Consider the following 26,610-nt stretch of genomic DNA (forward strand, 5'->3'; position numbering starts at 1 on the left):
AAAAACATTGTTAATGTTACGAGAATAATGTCATACCATTTAAAGAAAGAAAAAAGGTTGACCTGCACAATTAAACCCACACTAACAGAAAACTCTGTCTCTCTGGCTATGTAGTGTCTGCTCCTCTCTCTTTCTCTCTGTTGCGTATTTTCCACTTTAAAGATAATGCAAATGTTATACGAGAAATTTGCTAAATTATTGGCACGGGACATGTTCCATACCGTCCATACGCAGACCTATACGCCCTTGTGTGAGTTTGAATCCCAACTGAAGGCGAGGCTCATCTAGAGTACAGCGATGATCAGTTAATTGAGAGTTTTGACTAACCAAAATAATTTCCTTATGTGATCCAGTTTTTATTTGTTTATTTCTTTTTTCCAGTTGATTGATAGTTGTGATTTATTGTAAACTGCCGTTAGGCGTCATTCAATTAAAACTGTTTTGGAAATCTGTCAGTGTTTCTTCTTCGTTGAATTCTTTTTAATTTAATTTAATTTATTTACTTTGGAGACGCTGCCAAGATTGCGAAACACGTGTACACATCTGTACACTCCCCTCTTCCTCCTCCCCCACATTGTGCCCCCCCTTTCCTTCCCTCTCCCCCGGTGGGCGGGGCCTCTCAGCTCTTCTGCATCATCATCATGCCCCCACAACTCTGCAGCTTCACAAAGAGAAGAAGAAAAACCATCCGGACGCTGCGTCTTCATGTGAGTCCTCCTCGGTTTGTTCTGAGCTTTGTGCCGTTAAATCGGCTGTTTACCAGGTCACTGTGTGTGTGTGTGTGTGTGTGTGTGTGTGTGTGTGTGTGTGTGTGTGTGTGTGTGTGGACCCGGGTACAGCTCAAAGTGTGTGCGTGTGTGTGTGTGTGTGTGTGTGTGTGTGTGTGTGTGTGTATGTGTGGGGAAACTTAAAGACTTGAAAACTTCGGGGAAGTTTCCGCCAAGCTTCATGCAGATTTCAGCTGGTTTTGCTGCGGGTCGTTCTCGGGTTTGCTCCTCTCTTGTTTGTCGTTGAATGTTGAGGTTGTTAAAGATAAATATGGTGGAGTGCGATAAGAAAAGAGAGAGGAGGAAAGAGAGGGGGGGGCCGCGGCGACAAATTGTCGTCAGACTTTCTGTCCCTCTGACGTTACTTTGTCTAAACTTCACATGATGTAATGTGTTTCTATAGTTTGTCCGTTGGATCTTTGGTGACCACAACCTGCTCCAGTTTCTATACGAAGTGAGACATACTGTACAGTGCTCCTATGATTATCTGTTACTTCTACAGCTCATAAAATACCCGTTAGCTGGTAGCCTGTAATCATCGTATTGGAGCATTGTACATAGCTGTGGCTACAGTCTGTTGTAGCCCATTCAGTCTATTTTAACTTTATTTAACGCCTGTAATTAGTATAATTAGTCACTCAGTTGTTTGCATGCTATTCATTATATTTATGAAGAAATAAATAAATAAATATTTTTGGTTTGTATTAATCATTTATTTTAGCAGGGCAGACACACTGAGACATAAATCGTTTGTTCATTCGATCACTTTTGTGTTGTATTTATTTTCACATCGTTCAATCGTGGCATCACTGGTGTGTCTGTCTGACAATAGACTTCCTTCAGGAAATGGTATATGCCGTTGAAAAGGAAGTGGTATGCATCGCTGAACAATAGTAACATACCACTCCAGATATCGGTATATCGCTGAACAACAGTAACATACCACTCCAGATATCGGTATGCACCGCTGAACAACAGTAACATACCACTCCAGATATCGGTATATCGCTGAACAACAGTAACATACCACTCCAGATATCGGTATATCGCTGAACAACAGTAACATACCACTCCAGATATCGGTATACCGCTGAACAACAGTAACATACCACTCCAGATATCGGTATATCGCTGAACAACAGTAACATACCACTCCAGATATCGGTATATCGCTGAACAACAGTAACATACCACTCCAGATATCGGTATACCGCTGAACAACAGTAACATACCACTCCAGATATTGGTATACCGCTGAACAACAGTAACATACCACTCCAGATATCGGTATATCGCTGAACAACAGTAACATACCACTCCAGATATCGGTATATACCGCAGTGGCATGCCATCGGACACTTTTCGATCTCTACTGTCTCTGACGTTACTTTCTCTAACAACTACACATGTTGTATTGTGTTTGTCTGTTGGGTCTTTGGTGACCTGAATGTAACCTCCTATAGTTGTTATACGAAGTGCGACTACCATCCACATACTGTACAGTGCTCCTATGATTAACTGTTACTTCTACAGTGGGTCTCTGGTTCCTAAAATATCCGTTAGCTGGTAGTCTGACATCTGTAATTATTTACCTTGCTTTCATTTCCCCCTTTGAATAATTGACACTCTTGGGCAGATTTCCATACAATGGGGAAAAGTCCCAGAAATAATTCACAAGTTAAAAAAATGAGTTACTGGATTTACAATCAGAGGAGCGGCAAGTTGTAAAAGACTATGGTGTAGTTGATCCTAGTCAACTGGCAACCTTTGGTGCAGAAAAGTGCAATAAACTGCAGTTCCTTAAATGGCCACTTGAGGCTGGCTCCAAAAGCGAGTCAATCCCCATTGACCCCCCATGTTAAAATGCCTAACTTTACAGCAGAAATAAACATGTTCACAGCCTGGTACAAAAATGTTTTTGTTCTCTGTAGATAATATCCTCGTTCATGACAACTGTACGGGGCAGATTTTTTGTTATAGCTCACTTGTGTTTACTAACTATGGTAGCATGGTTTGAGTTCTTAAAATATGTCTGGCCGATATGAAATGACGATGAAGGACGTCGCTCATTTCTTGTTTGTCAGATTTCAGATGATCATTTGAGAGAAAGTGTTGAGGCAGGTTTGAGGTTCAATTAATTCACATTTTTCCATAAATTTGCTGGATTACCTTCACTATCAGTCAAAGAAATAATTAACAATTTACATTAAGCTTTCCTTATCGAGAAAGAACATTTATTTCTCGGCTGTCTAAAATATCCCGTTAGTGAGTCCGTTTCTCAGGCTCGTTAATAAATGCCTGTTCACAAATGTTTGAAATTCCTTTTTAGTGATAAAGCAAGATAAAGCTTGAATTGTTTTTCATTCCTAATAAAAAAGAAACAGGGCAATGAACACCAATGTCGAGTGTGAAAACACCGTTAGAATAGGCTTTACGTGGGCGGTCTATTCGTTGACGTCTATCAGTGAAGACTTTGTTTGTTTTTTTAATTAGGTATGAGATTAGTGAGTCAGGGGGTTGGAAATTAGCAAGTTGCTGCTTGACCAGCTCAAAAAAACGCTTATCTATTGAGTGGCTGGTAGATTTAGAGTCAACCAGCCAACTGTTTGAGATTTAGATCTAAATTTTCCCTTAAATCTATAATTCGTTCCTCAAGTGCGAGGATTTCCCCCTAAAGCTCATAATGAAGATAATTATACTTTGTGTGTACTGTATTTTTCTTTCTTTAGTTTAGTATTTACTGCTCTACTGTATAATTATCTTGTAATATTCCTCTTTAGGAAGCCTGTAATTATCTTGTTGAAGGACTCCATTATAACATCCACAGTTTTCTGAGATACTCACAGTTTGTTGTACCCTCTCAGTAGTTTGTCTTCTACACTTTTTTCACACACTTAAGATAAGATCAAACTATTGATCTTAAGAACTGTTACAACAGCAGCACAAGAAAAAGGGCCGTCGCAGTAAATCTTCACAGACATTTCTAGAATTTATCTTCAGTATTTGTTCTGTTCGTTGTACCCAGCTGCTCTCTGCTGACAGTGGTTAGCCTATACTTCTATCTATCCATCTTTTTGTACTTTTTTATATATTACATTTTCTCTGTGCTCCTCAAGCTGCTCTCTTTAGATTGTATTGTATGTTTTTGAAATTTAATCTCCGACACATTTCCTACAAAAACACTTAAGATAAAATGTATTGATTCCCTGATAAGATGAAGTGTATCGATTCACAGTTAAGATCAAACTATTGATCCCAATGAGGGTGCAATTTAGCATTACAGCCGCACAACAAACAGAGCAGAGAGGTATTAAATATTTACAGTACTTATATAATAATTCTTCAGTATTCCCATGATATGTCTTTTGCACCTTAATATACTTCCTTGTTGTCTCCTGTAATATTCTCAAAGTGTTTGTATAGAATCACATACTGTAAAATACTAATAAAACTGGTAATATTTCCATTGTCTGTGGGGTCAATTTAGACTTAACTCTACTCTAACATTTATCTTATATAACATGTATTTTTTTTATATTTTCTTATAATATTATTTTATTTGAGGTCTTCTTTATTATACAGTATCTCTCACAGTTATTAACTTAGCTGGTAGCAGCTTGTATAGTGATGCCTTCTTCTGTTTACTGATATATTTACAGTCTCAGATCAATCTGTCAATTATTTTCTTTAATTAAACGACAAATCGCTTTGTCTATAAAATATAAAAAAAATAGACAAACATGTCCATCACAGTCCAAGGTGACGTCCTCTTGTTTTGTCCAACCAAAAGTCAAAGATATTCACTTTTCAATCGTAAACAACGGAAAAAACTACAAATCGTCACATTAGTGAAGCTGAAATCTGAAGGTTTGTTTGAAAAATGATTACTTGATTATTTAAAAGAGTTAAAAAAAATGTAATGTTTTTATCCATCCAAGGTGATCAAATATTATCTAAAACAATCATTGCTGCTCTAGTCTGACACAAGACAACATATTTGGTCTATTTTGATATTATTACATTTGACAATATCATAAAACTTATATAATACTTGGTCTTTGGAACATGTTATCCTTATTGTACTTCACTGTACTCTTCCATTGTAATACTTTTTAAAAATATTGTATTGCTTCTCTGTGTGTGTGTGTGTTAACATTAGTCCTAAAGTGCTTGGTGTGAGGTGGGGCTCTGTGTTTATGATATTTAGGTATGATGCGACAACTGAAACCAGATACATGACATAATTATAGATAGAGAGGCTGTGTGGGCTGAGAGTCAAACCTTCTCCCCTCTATTTGGAAAGAGATATAATTATAGAGAGCCTGAATCTAAATCTGAACTACAGAAACGGATTGTTAAAGACTCCAGTCAGTTTTTACTTCTACAGGTCACAATCACAGAGTTCATTCAGATCATATGAGCCTTTTTTTAATCTCTAGAAATCGATTCTCGGTATTTAAAAAGTCCACAAAAAACCTTTTTAATAGGGGGGAAAAGTGTGATGCGTCAGAGGAGCAGCAGAGGAGGGATCCCTCAGACAGGAAGTGGGTGTTGTCTTTACAGACAGCTGGACCACGAGGACACTCTAATAAAGTAGAACAAATATTACAGAGGCTCAGACAGCGTACGAGTCTGACTGTCTGTCTGAGTCAGTATTGTAACTGGAAGTGTGTTTCTGTGTGTATTTAAAAGTGTGTGTGTGTGTGTGTGTGTGTGTGTGTGTGTGTGTGTGTGTGTGTGTGTTACATTTACCCTTTCGCAGCTCCACTTGAAGCTTTAAGCTCGACACATTTTCCATTCGGCTTCAGGTCAGCGACACTCGACAGAAATAACAATGTCCTGTGTCTGCCGTCTTCACGGAAACTAAAACAATCATCCATGCAGAGTTGAGAATTAAACCTGAAGTCTGTCCGACATAGAAAGACAGCGTTGTGGATATTGCTTTTGTGTTGTTGTCGTTTTGTTCCAATTTAAAGTTCACTGTTGAACAGGGTGGAGTGATTTGGTCATATCCTTTTAATACCGCGGTGATTTCGTTTCCTTTTTAATATTCAGTTCAATTTAAAAGGGCGCTTTATTGACATGAAAGTTTAAAGAACAATGGACCTCATGTAAGAACATTTTCGGAGTCTTATCATAAGCTTCTCTTACTTTTTTTTTTTTAAGTGGTGGGCTCGTACATGTGTGCCACGTCAGATTCAACAAAAGCTCCTAACTTCAGATAACTGTGTTTGATCATGGATCCATCTGTGATTAAATGAGTGCGTTCTCATGAGAATTGCACATTTGCATAATTAACGGCCCAATAAAGCCGCTACGCGTCCGGCCCCAGGCGTCCTATAATGAAGTCCAGCTCGATCCATAAAGGAAAGTCTATCATTTATTAACAGCGTCAGCAGCAGAGTTAAGAGACCTGTTAAAGACAAGTAATTGGGAAAATAACGACTATTGCTATATATCATGTGACTTTGTACAGACATTCATGTTCCCCAGAGGATGAATCCTAACTAAGTTGGTGAACGCCTGGTGGTGAAGTATCTTGATTTGTCAGGTATTTCATTAGCTGAATTAGCAGAAAAGTGATCTATTTAATCCATAAACGTTTCCCCAATAAATTTACAGAACGTTTATGTAAAACAAATCTTCTTAATGATACCATGATCTATTGTTGGCTGATAACAGTTTATGTGATTTGCAGGTGCACAGAGCGTTTTTAGACGTCCCCATTACATACAGAATTATGTTTGTTTTAAGATAGTCACAATCTGTTGGACATATTTATTTAGGACAATAAATTGAACACGTGATTACGCAGGTCTGCAACAACTTATTTACCGTTATCTACATCCTGGTTTAGTCTTTACCCACGACGCGTGCACAGTAGACGGTAAACTTAATATTAACTGTACTTCTTTTAATTAAGTCATTGTTTTTGTGGAGCTTCATCTCTGCAATTCTTCAGCGAACAGTTCCTAAAACCAAACTTGTTTTAAACATATTTCCGTTTTTTTGACGTACAAAAACTGGTCTTTTCTGTTGTTGTTTTGCTCTTTACTCCCCTTATTTTTATGGACATGTTTGACTGTTCTGTGTTTTCACAGCTCATCAAACATGAACTTCACCCCACTGTGGGTATTTGTCATGTGTCTCACGATCCAGTGACATGTATCCATGAAGTTATTTGTGTTTCATCGTGACTCTTACCCTGATGGCTCCTTCAAGAGACGTTGTTGCTGGGGTTTTCCCCCAACCACTCAGCTGCTTTACTGTGTTTACTGTCAACTTCAGCTTGTTATAACATCAAAGCAGTTTAAATGTCTGTAACTTGACTAAAAGACGGTGAGTTCCGTCTCCTCGGGACTTTTCTGTGATCACGTCCTTCATGGCTCAGTGTGGAGGATGTGCACAGTAGAGTCGGACTAACTGACTAAATGCGCTGTAGATTACAGTGTTAATGTACGAATGTGTTCCGTCAATCAGCATCAGGACAGTTATGTGTTTATGTTTGCTTTATTGTTTCAACACATCGGATTAGGGAGTAAATGGTGATGTTGCAACGTTCCAACACATTGGCTTAGGGAATAAGTGGTGATGTTGAAACGTTTAGGGCTGGATCTCATTCAAAGATTTTCGAAATATTAGTTCAGATATAATACCTGAGTTTCAGTATCAAGGAACAAGATCAAAGCACGGACCAATCACGTTTATTACTCATTTCATCTTGTACCAGATCCACTCCTTCCATTCTTACCTTTCACAATAAAAGCCCTAGACATATACACTGTGTAACTGTTTACAAGCGGGAACTCAAATGAATTTAAGAGTACAGGATTTAGCTAAAAGGACACTCAATAAAATAGCCGACGGTAGTTTAGCCTGTATAAACAATTTACCTCAGAGAGCCAGACTCTGTTCTGGGTCAATAGGATCTCTGTTGGTCGTCTGTCTGCAAACCTTTTTTAGAAGTGTCATAAATTTGTAATCGCGGCCGGTATGAATTAGTTCCGGTTTGTGTTGTTTGTTCATCGCGCCCTGTGTGTAAAAGCCTTACGAAGCATGTTTTAACCATGAACTATGTGATCAAAGAACAAAGCAACAAAATTATGAATGTTACCAGAAATATGACGTCACCTTTCAGGATTTGACAATTATTAATGGTCATTTGGGTTGGTGTCAAAAAAGTGCCGAAAGTTTGATGTCCCCAAATGTTACAGGACAGAAAGTTATTGGATCTCTTGTGATTGGGTAGAAATACAGAACATAACAAGAGATATCTTCTATCCTGGACAAATAAAACCACAACTACGACTGGTAAGATACCATGATAGTGAAAGCTAGAGAATATGTTTTATGCTATTTGATCAAACTGAACCTTTTGAATCTTTTTTTAAAGAACCACTTTTGAATTAAAATATAGTTAATGAGAAAATTTTAAAGAAAAAAAGCTTCATCTTCACCAAGGCAAATAAATAATAATTTAAAAGCTAACAGTCTAACAGACAGCAGAGTCTAATTATCGTCTCATCAAACTGTGCGAACGGATCAAACTTAAGTAAGTTGGTAAAAATAGGTTTTGATCTGGTGCATAGTATGAGAACTGACACCATTCTTCTTCTGTGGCGTCGTTATTTTCCACCTCGTTGCTGTACTCCCGTCAGCTGGAGCAGCTGGTTTCCATTCTGGTGTCAACACTGAGGTCAGAGGTCGCAGAGAAAGAGCGAGAGAGGAAGAAGGCAGTGCTTGGTACTTCTCTGTACAGGAAACCATGTGGCCTTTAACCCCCGCCCCCCACCCAAGACCCTAAAATAACATGCAGACACTGTGACTCAGCGAACAGATAACCCTTCTCTGTCCTCTAAACTCTACTCGTCTCCCTCTTACTCCATCACACTTAACACTCACTACGTTTAAACATGAACGCTAATATGCCGCTATTGTACCTTTTTGACTTTTTAATCAAAGAAACTACGTACCGTATTTTTCGGACTATAAACCGCACCGGATTATAAGGCGCACTGTGAATTAACGTGTCTATGTTCACACATAAACCGCACCGGATTATAAGGCGCATTAAGCTAAACAACACAGTCCGGTAAATCAAACTTTATTCAACTCAGTTGTAACAACAAATACCGGTACAGAAAAATACACTCACTTATTGATTCATTCCTCTTCCACAAATCCATCGAATTCTTCATCTTCAGTGTCTGAGTGAAACAGCTGTGCGATTTCGGCATCAAGAATGCCCGAATCCCTCTCGTCATTTTCCGAGTCAGTCTCGTTGCTGTTATCGGTACTTGGCTGTTCAGTGATGATTCCAGCTTTCGTGAAAGCTCGGACGACGGTTGCGACCGATGGTTACTTGTTGTGCTTATTGATCGATTTTGACTTTTAGTTTAGACATTACATTCCTGTTACGGGGCCGATCAGGTAGTGACACAGCGTACCGTAATGCTCCGAATATCCATTGAGCGGAGCGGCTTCGTTGCTTACCAAAGTCGTACTTACACATTTCGGCAGATTTTTGAGCGCATTGTACCACATAAAATCAATCAATAAGCACAACAAGTAACCATACATAAGGCGCGCTGGATTATAAGGCGCACTGTCAATTTTTGAGAAAATTTAAGGATTTTAAGTGCGCCTTATAGTCCGAAAAATACGGTATTTTCTAACACAGTTGTTATTCTTTTGTTCTCATGATTCGTGTCCATCTGAGGACTTTAAAGTCCTAAAGTTTTATTTTTTTGTGATATAAGAAGAAAGCATAAGGATCTTTATTGTCATCGTAAAAAGATACAACAATGACATCCTTGATGCAAAGGTTTGTTGCTTTTTTAAAAGGGTGTACTTGCATTTTTATGCTTAGATCAGCGGCATACAATAAAATTGTGTATCGTAATTACTCCTGGGGCAATATACAGGGATAATCCGACAATCTAACATTTCTGTACCACTTTCAATACGACACAAGTTAAATTGATTCAACTCTGTTATCTTGAAACTAATCAAACTTCTCAAGAGGTGAAGGAATTTGAATAATGCACAGTAGAATATGTTGACGTCTCGTGAAAAAAGCTATTTGAACTTAAAAAAGTTTGAGGTGCACACATGTCTTGTTTGTACGTTCTCTGTACTACAGCTTTGCTCAAAGAAAATAAAACATCTGTTTAATAAACCAGGAAACACTGAATGAGCCGATTTGACCCTCGCAACACCAGAATATATTAATCGGACCGGCCGTCTCCCTCCTTCATATTTTCAGCTTTCATTCAAGCCACCTGCGTGGATGAACACATGAATATTCAGCATTACGCTGTAGATGCAGCGTGTGAGCAAACAGGGTTGTCTTGTTTCCTCTATGCCTGGATAAGAATGACGAATTTAGTTTTTATGGTTTTGAGACAAGAATAAAGTTCAGCGCTCCTCGGTGTACAAAGACACAGTAAAAAACGAAAGCATTAGTGATTCAACTAAAATGGAAGTCTCAACTCGTGATTTAATCATATTATGTCTAAATGAAGCTGAAAGGAACATTTGAAAACCAGCTCTGTCACTTAAATAGCTTGGTGGAGCCACAATGTTGTGTTTTCTGGATCTGAAAAGGGCTGAAAACTGTCTTTAGTGACGGACTTCATTCCACAAATTGATTTTCAACAGAGGTATTGATCTGTTTTCTGTGTGGACTTTCACATCCAGCTGGTCACTCTGTTCTGAACTATTTCTGTGTTAAAGCCCTTTTGTACCAGGACACATTTGCACAGTCAACATGACACACAGTCTGGTTAATCTAATCTGGTAATTGTCCCAACTTTTCCTTCTGAGAGCGTTTCTTTTCCGCGAACTTTTCCGCCTGGGGAGAATATATAGAACATGAACAAATGTGTCAGTGTGTTGAGGTGTCAGTATCTGTCCTGACTCGTCTGCTCTGGTCTTGTTTCACCAAAAGATTACAGTAGTTGTATAGTAGTAGTAGTAGTAGTAGTAGTACATTTTAGGGTCTTAGCAGTAAGCTAACAAAAAAAAGCTAGCTAATGTCTCTAAACAGATTCTGTAATGGGACAAGATTTTGGCGTTGGAGGCTCTTTGGTGCCGTTTTGTAGTCTGAGTCGTATTGATTACTCATGTTCAAACAGTCTTTGGTTGAATGCAGGTAAACAGTCTGTGTGGAGGGCAAAGGCATTGGCCAAAATGCAACCTTGGGAACCCTCCGGCTATCGTCCGACGATGATTTAGCTTTTTATTGGTTTAAAAGGAACTCGTCAAACCGGCCACTTGTGAAACAATCCAGTCGAACACATCGTCTCTGAACTCCAACTCCAGTCTCACATCTCCAGTTGCTAATCGGACCGTAAACGACCAGCGGCACATGGACAATTAAGTCCCGGTCCCGGTATCCGTTGGCTATACGAGAACCCCAGAAATGTAGCCCCTCACCTCCAGAGGCTTCTCCGTCGTCAGAGCCAGATTGCTCTTTAGCTAACCCTATTTGAGATACAATATGTAGAGACGTTAAATCGCATCAAGCCGGGGCGAAAATGAATATCTTGCATCAAAATATAACATTCATGTTCAGAAGCCGACTTTTCTGTGGCGTTGCTCTATGGATGGCGATGCCGGTCATTCACGTGTCCCTCAGGAGGAAGATATAACATGCTAATTTGTGATCTTTTAAGAGGTGCATTTGTTAAACTGAAATATATGAGAGTCTTGTCCATCTCTTGTAGCTCTTGGCAAGGAAGTGATTAAGTGTATTTTCCAAAATGTAGAGGTAAATCTTCACACGGTGAGATTTGTATCAACACCAGAATCACCATCATTTCCTGAAATTCAACTCTCCTTCAGTTTGCTGTACCGTTTATTAAGCTGATTTAAATTCACCAGAGCACAGGAGGTGATAAATTCAAGGTAGTGAAGTTGATCCGACTAAAAATGTATTAAATCTCTCTCTCTCTCTCTGGGTTGAACTGTGTGCTGCAGAAGCCTTTATGTTACTGTGACACATTCAGTTCACACTTGGGTCGTTTGAAAGTGTGACAGAAATGGTAGAGGTCCAGTGCAGGTCCAACCTCCTCAACATGTGAAGTAGACATCACATTTGTGTAACAATGTGCAGGTTTGAAAGGAGCTTTAGAGCTGCTAGTTAATGGGAAAGCAAGGCTATTAACTACACACACACACACACACACACACACACACACACACACACACACACACGGTGAGCGAGAGAGAGACACAGGGAAGCAGACAGGAGGAGAGCGAGAGCTGAAACAGGAGAAGCTGAACTGAATCCAGATCTGATTGGTATTCAGAGAGTGAGTTTGTCTGCAGGGAGACATTCCTGCATGAGGAGAGGAGAGGTTGGTGTGTGGGAGGAAGAGGGAGAGGAAGAGGAAGACCTCTCTGTCGCTTCCTCTTCCTGTGGTTTTCGTGGTAGAAGGCAGTGTGTTTGCTGTGGTTGTAGATGATGTCATCATTTAGGAATAAACTCTTCAAAGATCATCATCATCATCAACATGATTAGAATGCAGACTTCCTGTTCTTTGGGTTGAACTCACTGTTGTTGCTGTTTTTGGAGTTTCCTCAGAGGGAAGAAAAGCTTTGGTGATCTTATCTATGTTTTTGCTTTGCACATTGTTTGTTATGGATAAATAGTTTGTCATAAATAGTTTGCTATGGATAAATAGTTTGTCATGATTAGTTTGTTATAGATAATTTGTTAAATTGTTTGTTATACATAGTTTGTTGTAATTAGGTTGTAACAGATCATTTGTTTTTAAATAGTTTGTTATGGATGATCGTTTTTACGTGTACATTTTGTTATACATAATTTCTCATTAATAGTTTATGTATTAATTATGGCTAACTGTCTAGTTTACATAGTTGTTTTGGATGTTATTTCTCTTTACGGATAATGCCTGTGTAAAAACGGTAAACTTTCTCCCTGTAGCTGCAGACTTTTGACACTAGTTTACCTCGAAACTCTTAAAAACTGAGGAACCGTTTTGTTCTAAATAATAATTGGTTTGTTATAGATACAATTCCCTTTGAAATGTTGACATATGTTTGTATGCTATTTCTTTTATGTCTGTGTCTCTAGATGCAGAATGACTAGTGCCAAAAGTCTGCAGCGACAGGGAGAAAGTTTAGTGTTTTTACACAAATCTATTTTTGTTGTGTATTACAATGTTAATAATTCATTTTTAAGCAAAAAAAAAAGTCGTTTCCACTTATTTTTGATGACACTGATGTCACAGTTTCTTTCTGTTTGAACCAGGTGTGACCATAGATCCTGTCTCCACCAATCGGAAAGCAGCGCGGTGCACCGGACCGAAAGTTCAGGCTTCATGGAGATGAAGCTGAGTGAAGAGATGACAGAATGGTCGAAAATGTCCAGATGACGCAGTCCAAATATGCTGACATAGCAGGCTGAACGTTTGATTGACAGCTCAACAACAACAACGACGACGACACACGTGTCTTCCTGCTGCCGCCAGCTCATCATCCGTTCAGCCATGCTGTTCAGGAGGAAGCTGTGCGTTGCCGTGATAATCGCTGCCATCCTCTTCCTCATGCTCGCCAGTCAGAGCATCCAGAAGATACACTTCCTGCCTCTGTCATTAGCCCTGCCCATCAGCTGGGCCACGCCCACTGGCAGGCAGACAGGTGAGGAGCTGATGTCATCATCACTGGGGTCAGAAGATCTCAAACCAAACATGTGACTAAACTTAGCAAAATCAGTTTCTACAACAGTTTTGACCAAATTTACGTTTATGTTAAATTTGTAAAAAAGTAGATTGTCCATAATGTTTTGCTAAACTTCTTTTCCAACTTTTTTTAAATGAGGCATATTTATTCAAAACTGTCAGAAGCAGCTACTAGCACTAGTATAACTAGTAGCAGTGTTATAAGTAGTATCAGTAGTAGTCATATTGATAGCAATTGTAGCAGCAATTGTATTAGCAGAGGTAGTATTAGTGGTAGAAGTAGTACTCGTTGTAGTAGTAGCTGCAGTTGTAGTAGTGTTGGTTAATAGTGTGAGGAGTAGCTGCTCTAATAGTAGTAATATTAAAAGTTTCTTTAATTAACAATTTAATTTTAGTAGTAGTAACAGCATAACAGTGGCTGTAGTAGCAGCAGTAGAGTTGTGATTGTATCATTAAGATCAACTGTGGAGCAGTAGTATTACTATTAGCTGTAGTAGTAATAACAGTAGCAGTGTTCTGATTGTATCATAGAGATAATATAATGGTTTTATCAAGATTATTAGTAAGTAGTTGCAATACTATGATCAGTAGTAGTATTAGGAGTTGTAGCATTGTTTGATCACATATAGATGCTAACAGTGTTAGCAGACCTCCCATGATGCAATGTTCTCTGACTCTCAGTCTGTTTGGGTTTGCAGTAGTTGAACCCACACCGCCTTCTGCTGATCTGATCCCTGACCCTCCCAGGACCCCCCCTCCTCCCCACACCATCAAACCTGAAGCCAAGGAGAAGCCTGAAGAGAACTCCCAGTATGACCCGCGGTAACATCCAGGAAGTCATGGACTCCGATGATTCCCTTTTCTGTCCATATGTCACTCCTCTGTGTCGTCCTCTTTCAGGTCGTGTGGTTGTACCAAGTCCTGTATTTCTGACTTGGGAGGATCCGACTGGTTCAGCCGACGCTACGACCCCAAACAGCAGCCCGTCCTCCAAGACGCCAACAACAACTTTGACCCTGAGGCGATCAGATGGTGGCTGGTAAGGACAAAAAGCAAGATTTGTACAATTTCTAATAATTTTGTTTTTGTGTTTTATATGATGTTTTTGATGACATACTCTATTTTAACTTTGTTACGGTCAACTATACAATGACTTTTTATGAGGACATACAGTTGTGGTCAAAAGTTTACATACACTTGTAAAGAACATAATGTCATGGCTCTCTTGAGTTTCCAGTTATTTCTACAACTCTGATTTTTCTCTGATAGAGTGATTGGAACATATACTTCTTTGTCACAAAAAACATTCATGAAGTTTGGTTCTTTCATGACTTTATTATGGGTTAACAGAAAAAGTGACAAAATCTGCTGGGTCAAAAATATACATACAGCAACATGAATTAGCAATTTTGGTGACTTAGAAAGTTGTGTCAATGAAATGAGCTTCATAGCATGGCCTCTTAACTTCTTGTGAGTGATTATGAGTGACTACAGCTGGTGACTTCTCTGAGGCCATTTAAATGGGGCTCATTGGATACAAACGCCCACAAACGCTACAATGGGAAAGTCAAAGGAGCTCAGCATGGATCTGAAAAAGCGAATCATTGACTTGAACAAGTCAGGAAAGTCACTTGGAGCCATTTCAAAGCAGCTGCAGGTCCCAAGAGCAACAGTGCAAACAATTGTTTGTAAGTATAAAGTGCATGGCACTGTTTTGTCACTGCCACGATCAGGAAGGAAACGCAAGCTATCACCTGCTGCTGAGAGAAAATTGGTCAGGAGGGTGAAGAGTCAACCGAGAACCACCAAAAAGCAGATCTGCCAAGAATTAGAAGCTGCTGGAACACAGGTGTCAGTGTCCACAGTCAAGCGTGTTTTGCATCTCCATGGACTGAGAGGCTGCCGTGCAAGAAGGAAGGCCTTGCTCCAAAAGCGGCACCTTAAGGCTTGACTGAAGTTTGCTGCTGATCACATGGACAAAGATAAGACCTTCTGGAGGAAAGTTCTGTGGTCAGACGAAACAAAAATCAAGCTGTTTGGCCACAATGCCCAGCAATATGTTTGGAGGAGAAAAGGTGAGGCCTTTAACCCCAAGAACACCATGCCTACCGTCAAGCACGGTGGTGGTAGTATTATGCTGTGGGGCTGTTTTGCTGCCAATGGAACTGGTGCTTTACAGAGAGTAAATGGGATCATGAAGAAGGAGGATTACCTTCAAATTCTTCAAGATAACCTAAAATCATCAGCCCGAAGGTTGGGTCTTGGGCGCAGTTGGGTGTTCCAACAGGACAATGACCCCAAACGCACATCAAAAGTGGTAATGGAATGGCTAAATCAGGCTAGAATTAGGGTTTTAGAATGGCCTTCCCAAAGTCCTGACTTAAAATCCCATTGAGAACATGTGGACAATGCTGAAGAAACAAGTCCATGTCAGAAAGCCATCAAATTTAACTGAACTGCACCAATTCTGTCAAGAGGAGTGGTCAAAGATTCAACGAGAAGCTTGCCAGAAGCTTGTGGATGGCTACCAAAAGCGCCTAATTGAAGTGAAAATGGCCAAGGGACATGTAACCAAATATTAGCACTGCTGTATGTATATTTTTGACCCAGCAGATTTGATCACTTTTTCTGTTAACCCATAATAAAGTCATGAAAGAACCAAACTTCATGAATGTTTTTTTGTGACAAAGAAGTATCTGTTCCAATCACTCTATCAGAGAAAAATCAGAGTTGTAGAAATAACGGGGAAACTCAAGAGAGCCATGACATTATGTTCTTTACAAGTGTATGTAAACTTTTGACCACAACTGTACATACAATACTATGACTTTTTCATTACTTGCTATGGCATACTATACGAAAGTCAGAATCTGCTTTATTGGCCAGGCATTGTTTTATGAGATACTATTTTAAGATTTTTTTTTATGGTATACTATACCATACTATACCAGGGGTCACTAATAGGCGGACCACGGCTCCAAGCGCCGTTGTATGCAGACCCGGACCTAGTGAAACCGATAATTAATAAATTCTAACAGAGCGCTTCCATGTTTACCGGCACAGCTTTTCCAGCCTTTACGGCACTCGTTCAGCGGCCCAGGAAACACACAGACCAATTACATGCGTTGTAAATCATATATGTGTATTCCTATAAGCGTCGCAACTCCAGTGACATTTGCACACACACATGGGAGAGAGACCCAACAGTCGTAGAAGTATGTGAGTCAGAGAAGTTATTTCACATGGTGTTCTCTAAGAAGAGAAATGTGGACAGAGAGACCAGAGTCTTTAACCAAGAATGGACAGACTCGTAGATCTTCATTCTTCCTACAGGCAGTTTAATGCATGCTATGCTATGAATTTGTATGACATTTTAATGGCATACTTAACTATGATATTTTAATGACATTTTTGTCTTTTATTTTGGCATACTATACTATTACTTTTCTGACAATTTTCGGCATGCTGTACCATGTATTTCTGACATTGTTTGCCATGAATTTCTGACATTTGAATGGCATACTATTCTATGATTTTTTTTTATTAAACACTAACCTATTACTTTTTTGACTTATTTTAGCATGACTTAATTTTTTGCCATGATATACTATGACATTTTTATGACAAACTATATTATGACTTTTATTTTTAATGGCATACTTTACTCTGATAGTTTAATAACATTTTTGACATACTATTCTGTCTGTTATTTGACATTTTGTGGTGATGGTCATGTGCTAGATGTTTCTGGGTAATTCTGGACCCAGTAATGAGAGCATTGCACAGCCTGTGTGGTGTCCGAGTAGTTGGACCCTGAGAACCTGAGACTCCTACTGCACACTGCAGCATGTGTGGTTCATGTGGTATGCAAGTTAATAGTTAACTAAGTGATGTGGTAAACTATAAGTTGTGTTTGTGCAGTGTCATGCAAGTTAGTAGCTTACAACCCTACTGCAACATGAATGGGAGACCAGACGAGTTAAAAGTAATAAATACACACATTTATTTAAAGAATATGTAAACTAAACAAACATGGATAGTCAGTAATCGTAATGTCAGCATGTGTGGATGTCTGAAACAACCAAAACAAAACAGCAGCTGTGTCAGCCAAGGTAGAGATGAGATCCTTGTCCAGGGGCCTGTTGTTCGAAACCTAGATAAGGGATTAAGCCGGGATATGTTGGTTATCCTGGCTGAATTTAGCCTGCAGTCGGTTGTTCGAAAGCTGGATAACTTTATCCTGGTCAAGTTACCATGGTGATTTATTCTCTGCAGCTAGCCTGCTCCAGACCAGGCTAAATGCCAAGCTTAGTTGATTCTGTTGTCTTATCTTTGGAGTCAGCGGCTGCGCTGATCAGAAATGAATGTGTTTTATACAGTCATTCCATGTTCTGATGAAGGCTACGCATTGGCCTCGTTTTTAAACAAACAACATGAAGGCTAAATTATTATTTTTAAAAAAAAAGAAATAAAACAAAACATGATCAAATTAAAAAAAGAAATAGTTAGCCTATTACGATAGTTCTTTTTCATAATTGGGGCCTATTCGTGTGTTCGTCATTGTAAATAAACACCCTTCATATTGTTTGCCAGCTCAAATCTGATTTTATTGCAGTCATTACAGTAATTAGAAATGCACTTGCAAAGGTGCTTGTAATTAATTACACTACTCATTTAATCAGTCCATCTCCAAACTTCAAGACAGCAGCGGCGCTTCATTTTATGAGAGGTGTGTCACCTTACGTCAGCATTCAGATCCGCTGTTCATTGGAGGAAAGTGTCCACACCTGTCGTCTCATCAGTGAATCTGTGATCAATCTCTGTGGTCTACTGAAGAAAGCCGTGGCCGCGCACTTACTCAAATTAGTTAGACCTGGCTTGACAAAGCCGCCCTTCCTCAGCCTGGCTTGGTGTTCGAACAACCAATTAAGCCAGGATGAACTTATGAGACTTTGTCCAACCTGGCTTTCCCACTTATCCTGGATGTCTTTATTCTACTTTCAAACAACAGGCCCCTGGTGTTGAGTCTTTATAGCTGGCATCCCCGCTAGGCTCAGGTGTGGCTCATCAGCTGACGAGCAGCAACCTGAAAGACAGAATGAGACAGCAAACAGGACACCGACCCCTAGTGGAAGGGAGGCGTCGTCACACCCACTATGACTTTTTATTACATTTTCTGGCATACTATACTATGATTTTTTTATGTCACAATATACTATGACTTTTTAAATGAAAAACTATTATATGACATTTATGACATTTTTACGTCATACTAGGCTATGATATTTTTTGACAAACTGTGCTATGGCTTTTTTTAAATATGTTTATGACATATTATGAGTTTTTTATTTGTATTGGCATACTGTACAATGACATTTTTGACATACTATACTATGTCTTTTATTTGGCATATTATTACTTTTTTGGCATGCTGTACTATGATTTTTTGACATTGTTTGCCATGACTTCTTATGCCATTTTAATGGCATACTATACTATGACTTTTTATTCTAAAAACTTTAGTATGACGTTTTTAAAATTTTTATAAAATACTATACAATGACTTTATTCATGACATACAATAATATTACTTTTTAGAATTTCTTACGACATACTATACTATGTTTATTTTATGGCCTACTATACCATAACATTATTTTGGCATGCTTTATCAGGATTTTTTAATGGCATACTATACTATGATATTTTCATGCTATACTATCACTTTTCATTTCATTTTAAAAACATATAATTCTATGACTATTTATTATATTCTTAGGACATACTATACTATTACATTTTTATCACATACTAAACTATGTAGTAAAGGGCTACTGAACAGGTGAATAGAAACGGACATGATCAAGTATCTAACAAGAATGGCTTGATACGCAGACAGACTGAGAAGGAACTATGATGATGTGGCAGAGCTGTGTCTTTGTAGAAGTGGTGATTATGGGATGGGAAGCAGCTGGTGAAGCGCTGCTTCCCCTTCGGCACACCTGTCTCCACTGAAGCAATCAACCACACACAACGTTTTTATGACACATTATACCATGACTCTTTTGACATTTTTGGCATACTATAAGACTACTAAGACTATACTATGACTTTTTCATGACATATAATAATCTGACTTTTTTATGAAAGACTATACTATGACTTTTTCATACTATGACACTACTATGACAATACTATGACACTACTATGACAATACTATGATATAAAAATAAATAAAAAGTTTGGTATACTATAATATGATTGTTTATTATCAAAAACAATACCATGACTTTTTTAAGAAATGTTATGACATACTATACCATAACGTTTTTATGTCATTTTGTACTATTATATTTTCTATCATATAGGCTGTACTATAACTTTTTTTTTTTTTTTGGAATATTTTATTTTTCCAAGTATTTTTACTATAACATTTTTATGACATTCTTTGTGGTATACTGTATTATGATTTTTTTTATGACATAGTATACTATGACTTTTTTGTACACATTTTAAAAATGGATAGTAAATAAAGATTTTCAGTTACATTTAGTAACATGGTGTTTTACAGAAAACGATTGCAGGCTGCACACTGGAAGTGACTTGTCAGGGTTGAATTGATGGAACAACTTGAATTGTTAAATTAGCTGAATCTCACAGATTTTTATTGGAAGACCAAAAGATAAATCTGTAATATCCTGGACGATGGTCATCTAATGTGTTTCAGTAAATTGTCCAGACCATTGATGAAAATCTGTCTTTACAGAAAATAGAAATGTTAAAAGTCTTAAATTTGATTTTGTAACTGTCAGCTGTCTGGATGAAGAGCCAAATGTCTGAGTCGTTTTCCTGCATTTATAGATTATGTCCTGCTGCAGAAACCATTAGTAGATTAAAGGGGGGCAGAGGGGGGTGGTGGCAGAGGGGGGTGGCTGCTAACATCATCAGTCTGATCCACAGTACACTGTATACGCTAACATCCAGCTGAAGTTATACTGTAACTGTATAAAACCTTTACAGCCTAAAATAAAATGTTTTTTTCACAAGCTGTTGGAAAGTGTATTTTTATGGATCTCTACTTAATAAAGCTGTATTCAAAAAATATTTGTGATATGCTCCATTTCTCCACAGAGTCTTCAGCGTGCTGGTAACGACGAGTCTCTAGAGGAAGTGATATCAGCGATGTTTAAGGTAATTTCCTCGCCCACGGTGGACTTCAGGCCCCTCCCCTCCACTTGCCGTAGTTGCGCGGTGGTCGGCAACTCCGGCAACCTGCGACAGTCAGGAAACGGCAACCTGATCGACTCCCATAATTCTGTATTCCGGTACGTGTTCACTGTCCACGCACATGTTACCTTCCTCATTATCGTCATCATCATCATCCTCCTCTTCTTTACCTTTCTCCTCCACAGGATGAACAAGGCGGTGACTCGAGGATTTGAGAAAGATGTTGGGAATCGGACAACATATCACTTCCTGTACCCGGAGAGCGCGGTGGATGTTGCTCATGGCGTCGGCCTCATCCTGCTTCCGTTCAAACTCAGAGACCTGGAGTGGCTGACCAGCGCGCTGTCCACCGGCCAAGTCAAAATGTATGAAATACAGATACAAATGTGCTCAAAATCAAGCTAGTATAGAGAGAAATACGCTCAGTTAGGTGTTTCTAATAAACTGATGCAGTCTAATGCAACTGCAGTAGATTCTACCTTAATGAAGGTAATCATTTAAAAAAAAATAATTTAAACTGTATATTCAAAACCCAAAAAACATTAACAAAAGTATTTGAAAAATCTAAGAAATATGTACATGAAACAAATATAAACATAGTAACATACTGTAGTTGAAATATACATATGAAGCATTTACATCAGACTCGGCAATATAAGATATGGGAATATACTCAAAATAAAAATAAAAAAACAAGATTGCAGCAATGTATTTGAAAAAAAAGAGGGAATATACATAAAGAAAAAATGTATTACAACAAAGACACGTATACAACAATATATATTTTACAGAAATGTTGTATGTTACTATGAACACAGATATATGAATGCATCTTTATAAATATATACTATATGAATTTTAACCAGATAGAAAAACTTGTAAAAATGTATTTTTACATAAAAATACTAATCTGTTTATTGTACTAATGTAAACATACAGTAGATAAATGCATACCTCACAGCTTAAAATGTCTACTCAAAATGTTACATATCTACAGAAATAGACCTGAGTCTGTTTACCTGCACAGCATATTTAAGGTCAAATAAAAAATTAATATATGTTTTATATACTCAACAATATGCCTGAATATTAACAAGTCGAATATTTACATCAGGCAGGACAAAATGTGAACCTTTTTTTTGTTTTATATATATATATATATATATATATATATATATATATATATATATATTAAACATTAAATTACATACGTGCAAACATATAAAGAGAAACATAAACACTGTATATTCTAATAGGCAAAGCTTGAACTATATTATGAGCTGTTATTATTTCTATGTGTGTGTTCAGGACCTACATGAGGGTTAAAGACCGAGTGGAGGCTGATAAAGACAAGGTAAAATAAATGCTCCATCATCTTCTCTGTTTACAGTCTGTTGATGTTATTATAGCGCTCTGCCTCCACTTTCATTCTTTTTTTGCTTCAAGAAAGAGAAAGTCTTGACTTCCTGGTTCAGTCTAGTTTCAGTTCTGGTTTAAATATGTGTGCATTGATTCATTTAAAGGTGTAATGAGTAAATTTTAGTTCACATACTGTACATTTTGATTTTATTACACGCAAATATTCTCATAGCAGTTATTGTTTTACAAATTATCTTTCCTTTACAACAATATAGCTAACCCTAACAAATATAAATATACTGCCTCAGTTAAAGAAATTTGATTATTTTTCTACAAATATTTTTTCTGTTACTTCAGCTGTTTTCAGATTATGCATTTATAATTATGAAATCAAACTGCAGGTACTTATTTAAACACTTCACTGCAAAATATGTGAAAACCACCAGAGAGCCAATAGTCACTAACGCATTGAACATATCACCATGTTAACACTGTATGTGTGTGTGTGCAGGTTCTGGTGGTGAACCCGGCGTTCTTTAAATATGCTAACGATCGATGGACTGAGGGTCACGGTCGCTACCCGTCCACTGGTATGCTGGCCATCATCTTCGCTCTGCACACCTGTGACCAGGTAAGGGGTGGAGGGGGGTCTGTGTCTTCATCTCTGACACCAACATAGGAAACAAACATTTAGTCAATTTATTTTCAGTCAAACTCAAGTTTGTAGTAATTAATTATTAAAATGCAGCAGGGAGCAAAAGACTGTTAAGCAAACTCGCTCTGTTGGTGCGTTTAGGGACACTGAGACATTTAAACGACCAAATTCACATCCTTCTTTCATATCCATGTTTTAGTATTTTTGTCCGAGTATCCCTGAATGCACCTCGGATACGGAGAGTTTTCCAAACGGTCTTTGCTCTTAAAAGATCATCATGAGAATAGAACTGTATAGAATAGAAGTCTTCAAACCTCACTTTAAAGTGTACAAAAGCAGGACACATTTAGTGGCAGACCTGACAGACATACTTGGTCAAGTAGTGTCTTGCAGTACGTCACGGCATCACTTCCTGTCTGTGTTCAGGTGTCTGTGTTCGGTTACGGCGCCGACCAGCAGGGTAACTGGCATCACTATTGGGAGGAGAATCGCTATGCTGGAGCCTTCAGGAAGACCGGAGTCCACAGCGCCGACTTTGAGACGCAGATCATCCAACAGCTCGCCAAGGAGGGCAAAATCAGTCTGCACCTGTGACACAACCACTGACCTACACACCTGGTACTGACTGACCCCCTAACAGGCCTACAGCGCTGATGGACTGATCCACATATAGACTTACAGACGGGCCTACCAGCATACAGACCCAAAGAAAGACCTACAGACCTGCTGACTGACTGATAGACCTCCAAACTAACCTGCAGACGGATGGACTGACCTACAGACAAGCCTACAGACCTTTTTGATCCACAGACTAAAGGACTGACCTAGATATAGACTTACAGACGTGCTGACTGGCCTACAGACCTAAAGACAGACCCACAGATCTGTTGACTGACCGACAAATTACCGTTTGACTGACCGACAGACCTGCAGACTGATGGACTGACCTGCCAGCTGATCTACAAACTTTTTGATTTCCAGACAGAGGGACTGACCTACATATACACTTACAGACGTGCTGACTGGCCTACAGACCTACAGACAGACCCACAGACCTGCTGACTGACGGACCAATCTACTTCCTGACCAGCAGATCATTCACCACTGAACTGTTTGTGACCAAGAACCAGCTACACCTCGTCTGGTATCCAGCTGAGTCTGGTTGATTGACTGGTGTCGGCACACGCAGCTGTTGTCCAATTTGAGGCGACAGTGGACCGTGTTCAACTGCCAGCTTGTTTTGGGGAAATCAGACCTGTGTAAAAATCATCATATCTGCCTTAAGTCAGCCATCCAGGCATAGCGGACTGAAGCCGCTGTTGGACAGCCACATTTTTACGCACCTGGATTAACCTGTGGACGGGGCCTTTTGGGGGTGAGTGGAGCTAAAACCTAGCACCTCCACCTGGTGGGCGGAGCTCAGATATCCTTCCTGTGCAGACTCCTGCTGGTTTAAATGAGTTCCAGCTCAACTTGAACATGTTTTTGGGACCCTCCACTATTTAAACAGACAGACTGTCTGCAACTGCAAGGATTGACCACAAAATGTTTGCTTAAAGCGGGAAACAACCACAGACTTTTAAAAATATTTTCTATTGAATTTATAGACATTTTACAGGTATAACCTCTTTTTTTGTACTATGAAAGCACTTTGCCCTGAAGAAGAAATGGCACAAAGAGGCCATTTTGTTGCTTCTCTTGTCCAACGAGGTTACAAGACATTTTATATTTTATATCATTTATAATCCATCCATTTATCTTAACGGACACTTAAGGTAATCCGTCCTGATCTGGATTTGAACTGGTTAAGGGTCGATGTTTTATAGTTTACTCTCATGGCTACATTTTTGGAATGTGAGCCGGTTCTGTCTCGACCATATATGGAGCTGAAGGAGACTGTGTGAGTTTCTACATGTGGTCCATGATGATTCAACAGTCTGCAGGTTTGCAGTTGACTTCACTGATTACAGCAGGGCGATTTTTGTATGTGTAGTAGCGAAAAACGTTAATGGTAAGCGGTAAAGTTAAACTCTACAACAATGACTTTGGATGTAATTTGGTGCTGCAGCTGCAGACTGTCGCACTTCATGGAAAGTCGTGATGTAACTCCTCTGAGTCACCGCTGATGGGAGCAACAAAGACGAGGAGACCCTGCACGACTTTTATCTTAAGATTTATTTAACAAAACTTAACAAGGACAATGTCAAACAATCAGTAACACCACCAGTGTGTGTGTGTGTGTGTGTGTTGCATGGATGAGTGGAAATTGTAGTGCAATGTAAGTCCAACCAAAAAATAACAACCAACCATATGAATGAAGAGAGACTGACCAGTCCAGCAGGTAGCAGAGTAGTCAGTCTGTCTGCTGGACTTCCTGTTAAAGGGAGACGACAGCGTGCAGCGGGCTGTCCCACCTGTGCTGTGAATGTACAAAAACTGTTGCTGATTGTCAATCACGGTCATCTGAATGTTCGTTTCAGGACGTTTTCATACTGAGAAAGTTTGAGTCTGAATCTGAGTTTGGTTGTCCGTCCTAGACCATGTTTTACACGATGGCTACTCCACAACTTCTGTGTTTGGAAAAAGAACATATCGGCGTGTCGCTCCAAGCATAAGTTTTGGCCTGCACATGGATCGTACCCTCATGGTAGATGATGAAATATGCAAATGATGAAGGTAACATTTGGCTTTTAGAACGTATTTAAACAATAATTAGTTAATTCGTCCATCTTTCACACAAGTAATTGGGATTTCGACAGTTTTTCTTTCAAATGTCACTTTTTAATTGGTTTTTACCTTTTTGTTTTCAAAATTACCACAGAGGGCAAAATCTTAAATTTTTAAGAAAGATATCGCACACTGTAGCTCCTGACTTTGTAGAAGTTATCCTCCGATGCATTGAAGGAACTTTTTTTTAGCTGTTTGACCTGTCGCACTAGTAAGCAGCATCTTGTATATCAATGACGTGTTTTTGCTGGTAAAAGTAGTTACTATTTGGAAGAAACAAAGTAACACATCTATCGACTAAATGCATCTACAATCTTACTGAATTTTAGATTTGAGATTAACTTTACACAAAAAGTACAACTAAGTGAGATTTCCATGTCTTTTTTGATTATATAGCAGGTGTAGGTGCAACATAAATACTGTGTATTTCTCCGTTGATTGACTGTTTTGACACTTTCAGCCTCGTATTCAGAAACTGTGCCTTTTTAAACGAGTCATCATGATGTCAGTATGGTTATGATGTCGTTACTATACAGTCACCAATAGTGTCGCTAAACTCTGTGTAGCTAACACGCACAGCGAGTCCTTCAAATGTCTTTTCTCTCTTGTTTTCTTGCTAAAAATGCCACAAATGTGGTCGAGGTTTCCAGTGGGATGACTAATTGTTTTTTGCCTGGGCAGACACCGAGCAGATCACCACTTTCAAGCCAAATTGGGTTAATAAAAACCCAAATTTTGCCGCTTTGTTTCCAGATTCAGACCAACTTTCCAGTGTGAAATAGCTCCGCAGAGAGCTCAGTCTGCTTCAAACAAACTTGTCGGTACAACGTCTAATGTGAAGCGTTACTAGTTGTTCCGAACAGCCTCGCTGGACGGCAGATTGAACAGCCTCATCATCCTGGCTGCCTCCCACCGCTTCCCGGAGCTCCGTCCAACAAATCTGTCTTTATGGTGACAAATATGATTAGATGCAGCTGTTGGAAAGAGAGGTTTTAGACGATCCAACAAGCACTTAGTTTGAGGCAGACCAAGCCCTCTATAAACGAATTATAAATGCAGAATTTTCATCTGGAGGCCGTTGCTCTGACGTTAACACGGCTGCAGTTTAGAGTTTAACCCGGTTTGTCTGGAACAAGTCCAATGGTCTCTCTTTAAACTGCCGAGTCAA

General features: G+C 38.9%; 1 protein-coding gene across 2 annotated transcripts in view; it reads left to right on the top strand.

Annotated features, from left to right (window-relative positions):
* Positions 1 to 635: 635 nt before the first annotated feature.
* The window catches only part of st3gal8 (ST3 beta-galactoside alpha-2,3-sialyltransferase 8), a 26,553-nt gene continuing 578 nt past the window's right edge, over positions 636 to 26,610 (top strand). Inside the window, exons 1-9 of one of the 2 annotated variants that reach the window (XM_068722312.1) lie at positions 636 to 707; positions 13,045 to 13,433; positions 14,173 to 14,284; positions 14,375 to 14,513; positions 20,606 to 20,799; positions 20,887 to 21,066; positions 22,010 to 22,055; positions 22,572 to 22,691; positions 23,142 to 26,610. The exon at positions 23,142 to 26,610 is cut by the window's right edge and continues 578 nt beyond it. In XM_068722312.1, coding sequence (XP_068578413.1) covers positions 13,283 to 13,433; positions 14,173 to 14,284; positions 14,375 to 14,513; positions 20,606 to 20,799; positions 20,887 to 21,066; positions 22,010 to 22,055; positions 22,572 to 22,691; positions 23,142 to 23,309 — 1,110 coding nt within the window. In that variant the 5' untranslated portion in view covers positions 636 to 707; positions 13,045 to 13,282 and the 3' untranslated portion in view covers positions 23,310 to 26,610. Of the gene's footprint in view, positions 708 to 13,044; positions 13,434 to 14,172; positions 14,285 to 14,374; positions 14,514 to 20,605; positions 21,067 to 22,009; positions 22,056 to 22,571; positions 22,692 to 23,141 lie in introns of both variants that reach the window. The other variant, XM_068722311.1, reaches the window with a different exon arrangement.

Source organism: Cebidichthys violaceus, unplaced genomic scaffold, assembly GCF_023349555.1.
Source record: "Cebidichthys violaceus isolate CVI_PGR_0920_01 unplaced genomic scaffold, fCebVio1.0.p SCAF_29, whole genome shotgun sequence".
NCBI classification, from domain to species: domain Eukaryota; kingdom Metazoa; phylum Chordata; class Actinopteri; order Perciformes; family Stichaeidae; genus Cebidichthys; species Cebidichthys violaceus.